Source organism: Cygnus olor, chromosome 1, assembly GCF_009769625.2.
Source record: "Cygnus olor isolate bCygOlo1 chromosome 1, bCygOlo1.pri.v2, whole genome shotgun sequence".
In the NCBI taxonomy this organism is placed as follows: domain Eukaryota; kingdom Metazoa; phylum Chordata; class Aves; order Anseriformes; family Anatidae; genus Cygnus; species Cygnus olor.
The window spans coordinates 72,740,548-72,754,885 of NC_049169.1; the positions used below are offsets into that span (position 1 = coordinate 72,740,548).

At 35.3% G+C, this 14,338-nt stretch overlaps 1 protein-coding gene across 2 annotated transcripts in view; it reads right to left on the bottom strand.

Annotated features, from left to right (window-relative positions):
* ATXN10 (ataxin 10) overlaps positions 1-14,338 on the bottom strand; it is a 119,732-nt gene that overhangs the window by 8,289 nt on the left and 97,105 nt on the right. For both annotated transcript variants that reach the window (XM_040564708.1, XM_040564701.1), the window contains exon 10: positions 8,212-8,275. In XM_040564708.1, the coding sequence (XP_040420642.1) occupies positions 8,212-8,275 (64 nt within the window). The remainder of the gene's footprint in view (positions 1-8,211; positions 8,276-14,338) is intronic.

Here is a 14,338-nt window from a genome sequence, read left to right on the forward strand (position 1 = left end):
TTCTAAAACCCTTTTAAAATGGAAATCATAGAAGTCAAATAAAATTCTCAAAAATCTGGCACTAGACTGGAAAACACAACTTAGTTAATACCTAAGAGGTGATCAAGCTAATTCCAATTTATCACTCAGAAGGCTAAGGTAGATGATGAGATAAACTGACTTACAATTTGGATAGAAACTTTTTCTATTTATAAACTCTAGAAATTCATCTACATATATAGATTCAGCAAGGATCTGTATGCCAACTCATCTCTCAGCATTATACTCAAGCATTTTATTGACTCAAGGTCTCTGAATAATGTATGTGGCATAATTCCCACCCCTGATGCTTTCAGTAATTTCAAATGTCACTTATAATCAAATCACAAATAATCAAAACAATGAAGGTAAGTGAAACTCCAATTCCAGTCTCATAGACACTAGATGATATTCAGTGTGCATCTAAAAATAACATCAGTCAAACAAATGGGTGTTTTGAAAGATGCAACTAAATCATAACCAAGTTTTTTCTCATGTTTTGCAAATAGCCATTAGCCACAATTGTATCTGCTACAATTTCAGGAAATGCTTGCATCTCCTTGAAGAAATCTCAAAACACAAACAGACAAGAACAAATAAACAGGATCAGTGGTATGGACTGCAAATATATCCTTAGTGAGACAGAAAGGAAAGGCTATATTTTGGAAATAGAAAGAAAAAAGTCTAAGCAAAGATCTGGGAAAGAGACGGAAAAAGATTTAAGGATCAGGAAGGAGCTACATATGACAATGCACTCACCAGCTGAAATTACAGATTGGTTTAATAACACTGGCAGAAAATGGAACAGCAGAAAAACGTCCGAATAAAGATATTATGCAGAGAATTGGCCATATTACATCTGAATATTCGTTGGAGGTGTGCAAGAAACAATGTCAAGACGACAGACTGAAATATGATAAGGCGGTCATAGAAGGCAGTCCATTCTCAACTATATTTTTGAACCACTCCCAACTTTATTAAAAAACAAAACAAAACAAAACAAAAAAACTTTGGGTCTCAAATTTCTAGTGCTCTGTTGCAGCACAGAGGGGAATTTTTCAGAAAGTCTACAGAAAAATCAATCAAACTGTTTGAGCTATAAAAACAATGAAATATTATATTTTCTCTCTTTTTTTTTTTTTTGGTGCTTCTGGTAACTAAAGATCCACTTTCTTTCAAGAATTCAAGCCTGTCATGGATTTAAATCCACCAAGAGAATTAGGACAGAGGACAAATATGACAATATTTGGTTTAGAAATAGAATTATTAACTTTAATTCCTTACATTTCCATGCATGAGTTGGTGCCTACAGAGATTATTCTTCTCAAGGGATTGCACATATTATAATGTAACATTTCAAAGAGCCTTCTTGCATTCCGTATACCTCTGTTAAACATCCTCCAGCTCTAAGAGGGATCCCGTACATCACACACATTTATTAATGAAGACAGATGTCATTTTCTGGAGCTGTGTAGAAGTAATACACTGAAGAATAGACTCTGTATTTACATGTCCTCAAAACTGTTTTGGCATTTTATATATTCTCAAGAAAACCAATACAAACTTTCTTGTGAAATTTGAATTCAAGTATTTTTATTACCAATCATTCCTCAAATTGAGGAATCAGCAACCTGAGATATGCCATTAGGAATTAAAACTTTGTTAAATGTCCAAACAAAATTAATCCATGAACAGTTTTGAAAGAAAAATATCTATAAATTAATTCTGAGAATTATTTTAGACATTTTCACCAGAGTGTATGTTAGGCAACAACCCCAATGTGCTTGGCAATTACGAGCTAATTAAGACTTCACAATGCAGCATCACTTTGATTTACCAGGAAAGTACCCTAAAGTACACAGTGCTCTAAAGAACCTGATAAAATCATATTATATATGAAATGCAGCTAGAAATTTAATGCCAGAAGCCTAACTCCCAATGTTCTTTCCCAATCAAGAACCTGTAAAAAGAGAGACAGAATTTTCGTTTCCCACACAATCTTTTCTTGCAATGCACACTGCATGCTTCCTGTGGTCTAATTTAAGGGGGACTTTGCATTTGACAAAAAAATATATTTTATTCTTTGGCAACAGTGTGAATTACTGATCAAGCTAATAGATAGAGATGTAGAACATCTCACAAGAAAAACCTACATTTTTTGTCTCATTCTGAAGTAGATAGATATCTTCTTGAAACAAAACAAAAATTTCAGAAGTGCTGTCCACGTCAGAATTTATATCTACCAAATATAATGCTTAAAACTGATGAAGCAGCTTTTTTCTTGGTTCTTCTGTCACCTTTAGGTGAGCTCTGTTCAAAGAGTTTTCAACATACAGAAAAGATAAACAGCAGCTTAGGGCATGGAAGCTACATTATCCAAACTCTTCAGACGTGAAGTCAATGTCAAGAGTAATCCAAAGTAGAATTAAATTACACAAAGGCCTCCTGTACCCTCCTCAACAGGGACCACAGACTCAGATCCTGCCTCCTTATAATAGTCCCACCTTGGACACCCCATTCAATATCCTATAGAAAAATCCCAATTAGCATGGAATCCAAACCTCTCCAGTCCACCAACACCTCTGTAAGAACAAGACCAGCTACTCGCAATGAGTATAAAGACACCCTGATGCGTAAGTGCCAGAAATCAGTATTGGTTGAAAGATGATCTTCAAAACTAAAACCAGAAGCTTTATTTGGGAATAGCTGTCTTTTTCCCTTTTCACCATGAGGAATAACACGAAGGCTGAAGTCTTCTGGGAACCATTTTCAAAATGGGCCCACTACTGCTGCTAAAGAATCTGTTATCATACAACACTAAAGGATTCCCTAGTGAACCACATAGATCCCATTGGCTCCATTAGAATCAAAAAAAAATACAGCTAAAAGGAATTCATGGTAACTTGAAGGAACAGGATTTGTTCTGTTGAATATGGTGAAAGAAATAAGCCCCTCTCAGAGATCGTTCTTACTCAATGAATAACAATACTTGTACCTGTTCCAGCTTCTAGCCTGATCAGTTCATCTGAATGTAAGTGTAAGATACAAAGAAGAAGCTAAAGTTTGTGTATATGCCATCAATCAGAAATCCTCTACAACTTTCAGGGTTTTAAAGAAGAATTCTCAGCACATAGGAGTTCAATTGAATTTAATTTTCATTCTAGTTCCACCTATAGTAATTGGCTGCTACTGAGCTGCTATTTTATGTTGTCTTTGGCACTAGGAACCTCTAAGTCCAGGTCAACAAATTTTGGATCTTCACCTGTGCTGACAAGTCCCATTCTTAAATTGCCAACCTGTATGTCCTCACCCACTGCTGAGTCACTAGAAATTGAGTTGATACCTTTTTATTAGTGTCATAGTGACAATCAGCACTGGTTTACAGCAAATAAGATTCTAACAGTGCTCCGTGTCTAAGGATACGGGCTACAGTAGCAGCAACCTGTGATAATGCAAAACTGCAGCCCTCTGCCAAAGAATACACTTCTGTTTATCTCAGGTAGCCTCAGATTTGTGCAGCAAAGCAGCTGTCAATGGGATGAGGAAATGGGCTGTTTCTTCCAAGTGGACAGAACTTGACAGGGCATGGAGAGAGTGATCATTACTGTTTTCAGCAGTACTCTAGTTCCTTTGAACTAACTGTATCCATTGAAATAACGTTATTTTATGTATGCTTATGAAAATAGAGTCAAATAGTTCACCTCAAATTGGTGAATGCACCGACAGTGCCTACAGCAAGTTTTCCAAAGAAAGGCAACCAGTACTGATGGAACGTTATCCTGCTTTTTCTTGCCAACATAAAAGGGATAGCCACATCTACATGAAAATGCTCAACTATATCATAGTTTATTCTAAAAAGTCAACTTGCACTCATATTTTTGCTTTCCACTTGCTTCTATTCAGCTGTGAGGCTTTTTCACTGTATGTGGCCTGTTTTAGGTTGTACTCTGTAACTTAGGAATAAAATGTCTGTCAGTTCCCCCAAAAGTCTTTGCTGGCATCTCACAAAAACAAACTGCCATTGTTGTAGACCGTAGCAACTTGATTTCTTCTAGTTTCAGCCAAAAGTTTCATGAACCACAATTATACTTGCTGTTGCCATCAAGTCAGAAGTATTTTCAATCTACCTCTTAGATGACTTTCAGACTGAATATAAACTTCAGACTGAAGCTTAGGCAAGGAGTATCTGAAAATTAACTTGTATTTTCAACACTTTCATCCATTATTCAGACTAAGGACTCTATGTATGGATATCCACAGCAACCACAGTTTTCCCTTTTACTAAAATTCTTATTGCTGAAAAATAAGCAGCTGGGTGTACTCATACATGTAAAAATGCACATGCACACATACTACACCATTTTTTTTTCTTCAAGTATGACTTCACTTTTGACTAACAGAAAAACATGCCTGATTAGGGATAACATAATACGGACACTTACATAAGGATAAGGTCTACTCCAATTCAATTCAGTCACAAAATCAATTTGAGAAATCAAATTGAGAAACCCACTATAAGAATCTCATAAATTTACGATTGGTAAGCATCCTGAAAAATCAAGAATATTCCACTTTCAAAGCTGCATTTCACTTCTCATCTTCAAATTTTATCATTAACTAACAGGTATCACTTTGAGTGCCTATTTATTTATGATAAACTGAAAACTCTTCAATAATAAACTGGACAGTTTATTTGCAGTTTTTAATAAACACCTTTTTTGTATGATTAGAGTCAACAATGCTTTAATGCTTTGATCCGAATGGGCTGGCCTCCTGCCTTTTGTTTGTGGTAAGCAAGTGGTATCTGTGAAAGGTCAGAAAGGAAGCTAGAAGGAACAGTAAGAAATGAGGAAGAGGTCAAAGACAATGATGAAAAGAAGGGTTCTTGTCTGATACTACTGCCTATCAGAGATGAGGAAGATGGTGGCTCAGGAAACAGAATAGAAGACTTTTTATTCTATATCACTTTTTCAGCCCAAGTAATCTGAAAAGCTGGATCTGGAATAAATTTTAACTGATATTACCCAGATAGGCATTTCAAACCCACTTTGCTCTTTAGCAGAAGGTTTTATTTATTTATTGCAAACACAAGGCACATAAATAAAACCAGAATGCTCCCAACTTTGCAGATGTAGAGCAAGAAACTGAATTTTCAAAGAACCTATCCTTAATCTAAAGGTAAACAAGTAGTTTACTTGTCCAGAAACACCTTTTTCTTCTTTTGAATACAGAAGGACAACTATGATTAGGATATGACAAATACAAGACGGAACATTTAAAGGGCACAGAAAAAGTTAAAGTGGCATTCAGCCTTCTTTGACGTTTAACTCTTCTGACCCCAAGATCTATAACAAACCTTATCCCCCACATCTTTAATTATTTACATTTTCCCCCTATACTAAAAGCCTGATACGTAAAAGTTGAAAATCTAGCATCTCCCAGTATTACTCCAGTCAAGTTATCTGGAACCATGCAAAGTTACAGTAGTTGAAAATTTAACATGCTAATTTAAATCTTTGCAAGATGTACAGAAAGTTTGTTCTTTGGGGTTCATTATCATCTTCACATCCATTATTATTGAGAGTCTTTTATTGTTGTTATATCGTAACACTTCCTATAGGAAAAACTACTGCTTGTTAGCACAAATTTGAAAGATATAAGTCTGTTAGAGATGTAATTAGACAAGATAACACTGATGCACCAAAAGAATTCAAAACCAGAAAGCTGAAGTAACACAAACATGCCAGCTGAACTTCAGTTAACAATCTTATAGCAATGAACCTCCTGATATTTCTATGCATATAACAAAGTAGTTCAAGAACTCAAAGGATGTGATTTTAAGGCAATGACAGGTTTACATGGGAATTTATTTTGAGATAAGAGCAGACCTATTTACTCTTTCACTATGCTTACATATGCTATAAATAAAATGATTTATTAAAGGATTTCTCCTCTCAAAGGTAATGAAAAGCTCTTAACATCTAACACGGCAGTCCACCTTCTCCTCATGAACTGCATACTTTATTAATTTTTTTCCCCACCCAGAAAAGGATCATGTCACTTTTACCACAACTACACCTTTCTTTAGAAGATTTTGTAGGTATGATTAAGAGGTTGATAAACCTCAGTTGATAAAATCTACATAAATCTACTATAAAATCTGTATATTAACTCTATTTTTAAGTGAAAAATATAATAATATCTAAACTGTAGAGCTTGGATGTCTCCAAACCAGACAGAGCTCAAATGAATATGTGCATCTACAAAGATTCTAGGAGGAAATTTAAGATGTTCTCATATTAAAGGAAACTGGTTGAAACTTTTCCAGTTGGCTTTACACAAGGAGATGTGAACAACACAGCCTGAAACCACAAAAACAGGCACACAGGCACTAGAAACAAGAATGTAAAGAGAAGTTTCTGGACAAGACTTCCCAAAGAAACCCTTGCTGAAGAGCTACATCAAGCTTTCCCTTGCTGCATTCTACATCCTCTTGGCAAACTGCAGCATCATTGAGTGATAGTATACAAATTTCAGCAACTCTCTCAACATTTAGCTCAAGTTGCCTAAATATTTCCTTTTAATTAATCCTCCTTAAAAAGAGAAAAGAGACAAAATATATTCACTCTGGATCACAGAGTTATATTTTGGGCAATTTTAAGGCGTTTCAATTTCAAGTAAGTAGGCTTTCAAATCAGTATTGCTCTGTTTTACAAGCATCACAAAACAGATTTCCAAGCAGAATGGGGTGCACAGAGGGAGAAGGGAATCAGTCATATCTCTTCAGAGGAATGTTATGCAATGGAGCTGGACACCTACATGCTACTGAGGCCTTGGTTTGTGGTGTCTGTTAGTATCAGAGTGTGCTACGAAGCGCATAAAAGCAGAGATGGATACAAACTTCAAACTCCTCTTTCGCTTTCCCACATAAGACATGCTGAGAACACAGTAGACAAGGAATGTTAAAGAGACAGTAGAGAAGCAGGAAAGCATTAACTTCATGCAACACAACAGTGCTTGGAATAATAACTTTACACCAAAACAATAAAACAGTAGCCAGAAACTGTTCACCAAAAGCTGACACAGTAAACCTTGCAACAGCAGGCTAGTCCTTTTTCCACGTACCTGCAAACTGCATGCTATGAACCAGTGATGAAAGCTCATAATAAGAAGTGTCACTATGATAAGTAAGTCTTTAAAATTAAGTTTTATCTTCTGGTAAGAGGTTTATAGTTCAGCCATAAATTAACAGCCTGTATCAAAAGGTGTAAGAAGTTTCACATTGCCCAAAATGCAATAAAGGCTCCCACTTGGTATTTTATTTTCATTTCACTCAAGGTTGTAAATTACAACTCTATCCTTTGAAGACTTCAAATTTTATTCTATTTTACTAACAGCTAAAATGAAGGAATAATTGTAGAAAGAGATTCTAAACGTTGCTGCATAAGCCGTGCTTTCCAGCAAAGTAACAGTCATTCAGGTTCAAAACTCCTTACTAGGTTTTCTCAAGGCCTTTCTTCTGTTTGGAGAAGAATAACTTCTCCTGCCCTTCCCTCTGCATCCCTGCAGTGCCTCTTACCAGAATGGGACCATAGAAATACTACTCTACTACTCAGTGCACTGTCAAGAGACACACTATCAAGTCTCCCTCTAGATGAAAAATGATGAATGTAAAAACAGTGCACATAAAGCAACAGTGATAACTCAGATGACACTCTCAATTATACACATTTTCATTCTGCAGCTTGCTAGCCTTGTTTCTGTGCTTAGAATAAGTTCTCCACAGGCAGATTTAATAAGCACATAGAATTGATGGGGTACTTATTACAGTCTACTGAATAGACTTCAGTTGAAATGTAAACTCCAGATCTGACATAATGACAAAACAGCCTTAATTCAGATTTCTATCACAGTTAGCTGTGTGAATTTACATTGTAAAACAGTAATATTAATTATTTTAGGAAACAGAATACAACATTTCAACTCAGTGTCCAGTTCATGAATGCATTTTCACAAATTCACTCGCTTCTCAACCAAGCATTTAAAAACAAGCTAGAATCCTAAGGCCAGTTAGACTTAGGTACCAAGTGAAAGCAATGCTAACAAACGTATATTAAGCTCCTGTATCTTTTTTCTTTTACTTTCCAAAAATATGTCATATTCAATAGATTTGAATTCTTCCATAAAGGATACAAGGATTGTTGTCATCAATGCTGCAGTTATCCAGGATCAGGGGAATGCCATCTAACTCATATACCTAAATAAAAACAAAAGATTAATTTAACAAATTGCTCAGGAATACTAACTGTTTCATGCAAAAAATAATGCAAAAATGTAAAAGGGACATCTGTTTCATTGAAAATATTAGATGCAAAAATAAATTGCAGAGTAAATTAGGTATTATTAACAGAAATTATCACAAAATAGTATTAAAAGCAGATAATTAATTAATTCCTCCTTCAGCTACCACGTTTGATTGAGGTATTTTTCCATTAAAGTTCTGTGTCATATGCTCCTCGCACTGAGCCAGAAAAGCTACACTTACTTGAAAGGTAACGCCTCCTTTCAGGAAGAATCATGGAAAACTACCAAGTGAATAAAAACATAAGAAAAAAGTTGTAAAATACATGTACACATACACACACAACTGCTAGCTAGTGTGGAGCCGCTTGTCCTCTTTATCTTCTGTACACAACCTTCAAAAGCAATGTGTTATCCGTATATACCTAAGCACAAATTCTTTGTATCAAATGAGTCACTGACTTTTTTCCTTTGATAAGGTCTTCATTACAGTAATGGCAAACAAGTAAAGATGACATCTGTCTTTTTTATTTTATATATACAAAAATGTGAATTCTTGAACACCAATTTATTCATGTTTTGTGGATGACATAATGGCACAGAGTTCTAATGGATTCATACATGCATACCTAACCTCATTACCAAGAAGTCAGGTAAAGTTGGTGTTAACGATACATCTATAGCATAGGTATTTTAAGAAAAATACATTCCATAAGAAAATTACCTATTCTTTTAAGATACAATATAATACCATACATTGTCATGCATATTTATAGCTTTAGGAATTGTTACCTATTTAAACAAAAACCTGTTCTGAATTTTCTGTGGAGTTTCAACCTTTGAAATATCTTCTTAAAACATAAGCATTTATTTTTAAATGACAAAATAATGCTATTTTAAGAAAACTTAACCACATGAGGATTAATTATATCCACATATTGTTAATATTCTTTAAGCTGTCTGGACATAGTTGTGAGCAACCTGTTCTAGATGAACCTGCTTTTGAACAGGGAACTTGGACAAGAGGTTCCTCCAGAGGCCCCTTCCAATCTCAGCCATTCTGTGATTCTGTGATATCCAAACCATACTTGTTCAAATCTTTTTCTTTTTCTTTTTTTTTTAAACTCCTTGAAATTTAATTTAAAACCAAGAACTGTTGCACAAAGGATTTTAGGTAGAATATCAATTTAGGTTGTGTCATTCAAATTTGGCATTTCCCTCTCTCATCTTTTTTGCCCAAGGTCAAAAGCATTTCTATGTATCAAATACAACAGTGGATCAAAATTTATACTGCAGGATGGATCAGCTTTCTGACATGGTAAGAGAGTGAAGTTGGGTAGGAGGAAATTAAGATGTGATATCCAAAACAGATTACCAATCAGAAAAACAAGTTCAGAGAGAAATTTGAACATATTCTTACGAGTTCTTCTTTAGATAATCTCAAATTCTAACATAAGAAAGTAACAATAGCAGAGACAGAGAAGGTTTAAATTCAAAAAAAAGCAAAGAGCATTGCCTGGTCTTAAGACCTAACTGGTAGATCTGTGCTAACATGCATGACTATACCTATATGAAATGCAGTTAATAAAGCAAGTTTTAAAATATTAATTCTTTCCACAACATTTTTGTGTGCTTTCCAAAGGTCATGCATCACGTATGATGTCATACTTCAAAGCTTGAACAAACGGTGACCTTTTAATAATACAGTGGTTGTGCATGTTTGGAAAACATTAGTTCTTTGATTTTTATGCTGTAGCAAGACCCTGATATGCCTGTAACGCTACCTTTTATTTTTCACCAGTGTAAATGTTGAACAGTATGAATTAATCTAGATTACGCACTGTCAGCTAAAATAAAGTATGTAATCTGTTTCAGTGTGATTCAAACAAGACATTCAATTAACAAAGTAAGTATTCTGCAAAAAGTAAAATTTTAATTAAAAAAAAACATGCTTCAAAAGTTACAGTGGGATTATAATGAGATTCGTTCAGAGTGAAAACAGGAGCATCAGACCACAACCTTAGCGATACCTTAATTTAAAAACAACTCACTAACAACCACAGTGTTACACACCCACTGAGAGTCTCTTGAACAGCATGCAGTTTTACCAAGTTAAGTCTAGCTTTTGTTACGAGTACCCCAGCTTTAGTATGTCATCCGTGACTTACTACACAGTGAAATGAAACAAGGAAAAGAAACCTTGCCATGTGCCCAAGACAAATCTATATACTTCTCAGAGAGACTCGTGAGGTCAACTCCAAGAGCTCTGATTCCTGAGCAACCACTGCTGGAGAACTTCCAGTTCATATTGGCTGTTCATGAACCACCAGCTGATCCATCAAAACTGCATTTTATGGTAACCTAAAATTCATGCCAGTGTACTGTAATAACCTGGACTGCAATGTAAGCCAGTTCAGCTCTCCATGTAGTAGAGCTAAAAATGGAGTGCCATAGATCAAAGGAAAGAATCACCATCCCCCAGGCTGACCCACTTGCATGTTGAATCTCTCTCAAATCTTCTCATTCTCATCAGCCTGAAGAAAGGGCAGCTACTGTAACCTTCCACAATGGCAGATTTTGTAAATATCAAGAAAAACATCATCCTAAGCCTCAACTTCTTACACAGATTTATTGAAACTGTAGTGCCCAATATGAAGAGTTTAGTGAATTTTTCCAAGTAATTATTGGCCTTAGAGTTCTTCCTTTGAAGATAAATGCAGTATGGAGTAAGGCTGTGTACCTTTTCCAAAGACCTTCTGCAATGCTTGGGAAAGGAGTCAGTATTGTGCAAGCCTCAGATCTCACTTAACATGAAGTGCAAAAATATCCTGAAAAGAAAACATGTAGCAGCTGGTGTGAAACTGGCTGTAATCCAACCAGATTTCCAAAGAAAATATAGGCAGAAATTAAGGAATAGGACAGTTTTGGTGTCTGTCTTATTATTCACATTAGCTTGTGTTACAGAAGATCATTAAATCTATTCTCCATTTACACTACCGACAGCATAGCTGGCCAATAGCATGGAATTGCACTAGACCTTAAAAACACTAGGTTATTTTATCATGTAGAACTATGGTTTTACATACACATACAAGATACACACACACACACGATATATATACATGAGATGTACATATATCTTAATCTCATACGTACACACATATATATCTGAGATTATAAACCATACACAAATACATATATATATGGTTTATTCTGAATGCATTTAAATATTAAAGGAAGCTGCAGTCTATGTGTAGGCTGAAATCTTTATGTAAATCTTTATGTAAATTTAAAAAGTTACTTAAAACAAGCTTAAACTTAAAAGCATATAGCTCTATGGTAGTGATCTCTAGTGCTTCTGTCAAGTCAATACTGCAAATTTTGCCTTAGTGTTATTGTGTCAGTTTCTGAAGTTGTTTTCTAAAAACCAGAAAAATGGAAGACTCAGCATTCAAAAGCAGGTGTGTTTCTCTGTTGGTTACGAAAGATATCTTTCATAATATAGCTTTATACTACCTTTAACTTGTTTTCTGTACTTGCCTTGAAACACAATGAAGATCTATATCACGTCAGTGAGAAATTTAACTGTATGACACTTAAAAGAAAATGCTTTCCCTAGGGATGGAGTGATTGCTGTATTTTTTCCTCACATAATTTCTCTTTCTCTTTACCTGTAATTTAATAGTCTATTTCAATTACTTAAAACAGACACTAAGCAGAATGATTTCAGCCCACATACACAAAGCTACTACATAAATATTAAACAAGAGCTTATGAAAGTCACCAAACCAGACCATATATGCCCACTGCTCTCAAAGCCAAGGAATAATATATCGTGTTTTATTTGGATGGTTTGGGATATGCAAGTTCTGAGGGAAAAGGCATGCTTTTTCTCTTGAAAAACAATTTAAAAAAATATCAGATCCAAACTAAAGCTTTTATGTTATCCCACAAAATTTGCATATATAATACAATATGTAACTACAGTCACTAATATATAAAGACACTATCATACTTCAAGAGATTCATCTGAGCAGGACTACCTCTGATAATCTCTCTGTATTTTCTTATGAAGTTCATATAAGTAATTATCATTAACATAATCATTCACAGCAGAGCCCAAAGAATGTATAGATTAATCATATATTATTTCTTGAATCTTTCCCTCTAACAGCAATGGAGCCAAGCTCAGGGGTAAGAACGCAAATTCTCTAAGCATGACAGTGCTTGTTGCAGAACAAGAAACCTGCATACATCTAGCAAAATGCAACCAGAATGTCCAGGTCCAGTAGCTATACAGACAATAGCAAAACCTCCATCAATAATACCCTCTTCAAACCAACACTTCTGGCATTAGAAACGTTATCTAGTCAACTAAAATAGTAGTATTACACAGTAAGAACGTTTATGCCTTTAGATAACGACAGCTTCAACATAAATTGTTCTGCCAGAATGCAATTGAGTCTGTCTCTAATCAATGTAGAAGGCAGAATCAGAAGTATGCTTGTTTCAACCACAGAAATACTTCTATTTCTTAGAAGTTCTGTTTGCTGTAACTACAGATAAGCAAAAGGAAATGTGTTCTCACAAATATAAATGGACTACTAATAGTTTCAATAATCCCTGCTAACACTGTCACTCTTTTTACATATTACTGACAAGCACATTGACAAATAGCAAGACAAGGTTGTAGCTTAAAAAAGTGTGTTGAGGGTGTGGGTAATGGCAGTAAAACACACCTCTCTAGAAACAAGTTGAAAAACAGAAACAAGCAATACTTATTTACATGAAGAAACTCCAGATACTACATTCCTTACAGATCACCAGTTTCCAGCCAGAAAGAAGTTGTGTCCAACAATGCTTAGCTCCAGAGTATTAAATTTTGATTCATATTATGGAACATTATGGAAGAAAAAAAAAGGTTTCTGTGAGCTACTGAACCAACATACTTCATGTTTTTATGGACTTTTACATTTTTTTTTACTTTTATGGACTTTTATGGTTCCTTTACTTCACTCTCTGCAATGCTCCTAGTTCTGCCACACAGCTGAATGTGTAGAAACACCCAAGAACACATGGTTCAGAGGTACATTTGTTGATCAGCTGCCAAACGTCAGCCTGCCACTATTCAACCTCCCCTCCCATGATCACTGCTTTGGCTTTCTCATTTACCTATTCACTCATTCTCATTTCTGGTACCCATATAGATACACTTTTTTGTTAAATTTGATTTAAACCAGCTAATGGATATAAGAGCTGGAAGAGGAAAAGGAAGGGAGAAGGGAAAGAATAACACATCTGGGATGGCACAACCACAGAAAACCTAAAGGACATATTAAGGTCATTGAAAAACCTATTGACTGTATTTTCCCTTTTCTCTTATTACCCTAGATTATAAAAATTATCTTCTTTCAACATATGTTTTGAGCTGAATCATCAAAATACCAACATTGATCTTACATGAAGCAACAGATGGATTTAGTTAATCTTTGAACTTATCTTCTAAGGAAACTACATTTTTTTCCCTACTGTGTAGCACGATGTATGCCTGATAAGCTTTTCAGGGGAGATGCATGAACCTTGTCATTTGAGACAGCAAAGAATCTATTCAGATAGTTTCTGTCCAAATCAATAATTCTATGAAGTTTCAGAAAAATCAAAGAGAATTAGGGGATCAAGGCTGAAGCATCAGACAAAGGGTTGTTGCTACTGGCTTGTACTTTACTTGAAGGTTGATGCAGGCAGAGAGAGTTCCTATCCTGTTTAAGATCTTTATCAGAGAGCTGGAAGAAGAGAGAATGCACCCTCACAGAATTTGGAACAACTCCATACTGCCGATACTATTAAGAACCTCTCAAAATTCAGTGATGACAAATGCAAAGACCTGTGCCTGGAATAGACTAATTTCTATTAATAGACTAATTTCTAGGCTGGGGACTGGCTGGCTGTATATGCAGCTCAGCTGAAAAGGACCGGGGGACAGTAGGCCAAAAATAAGCCAGCATGCTCTGGTAGTGAC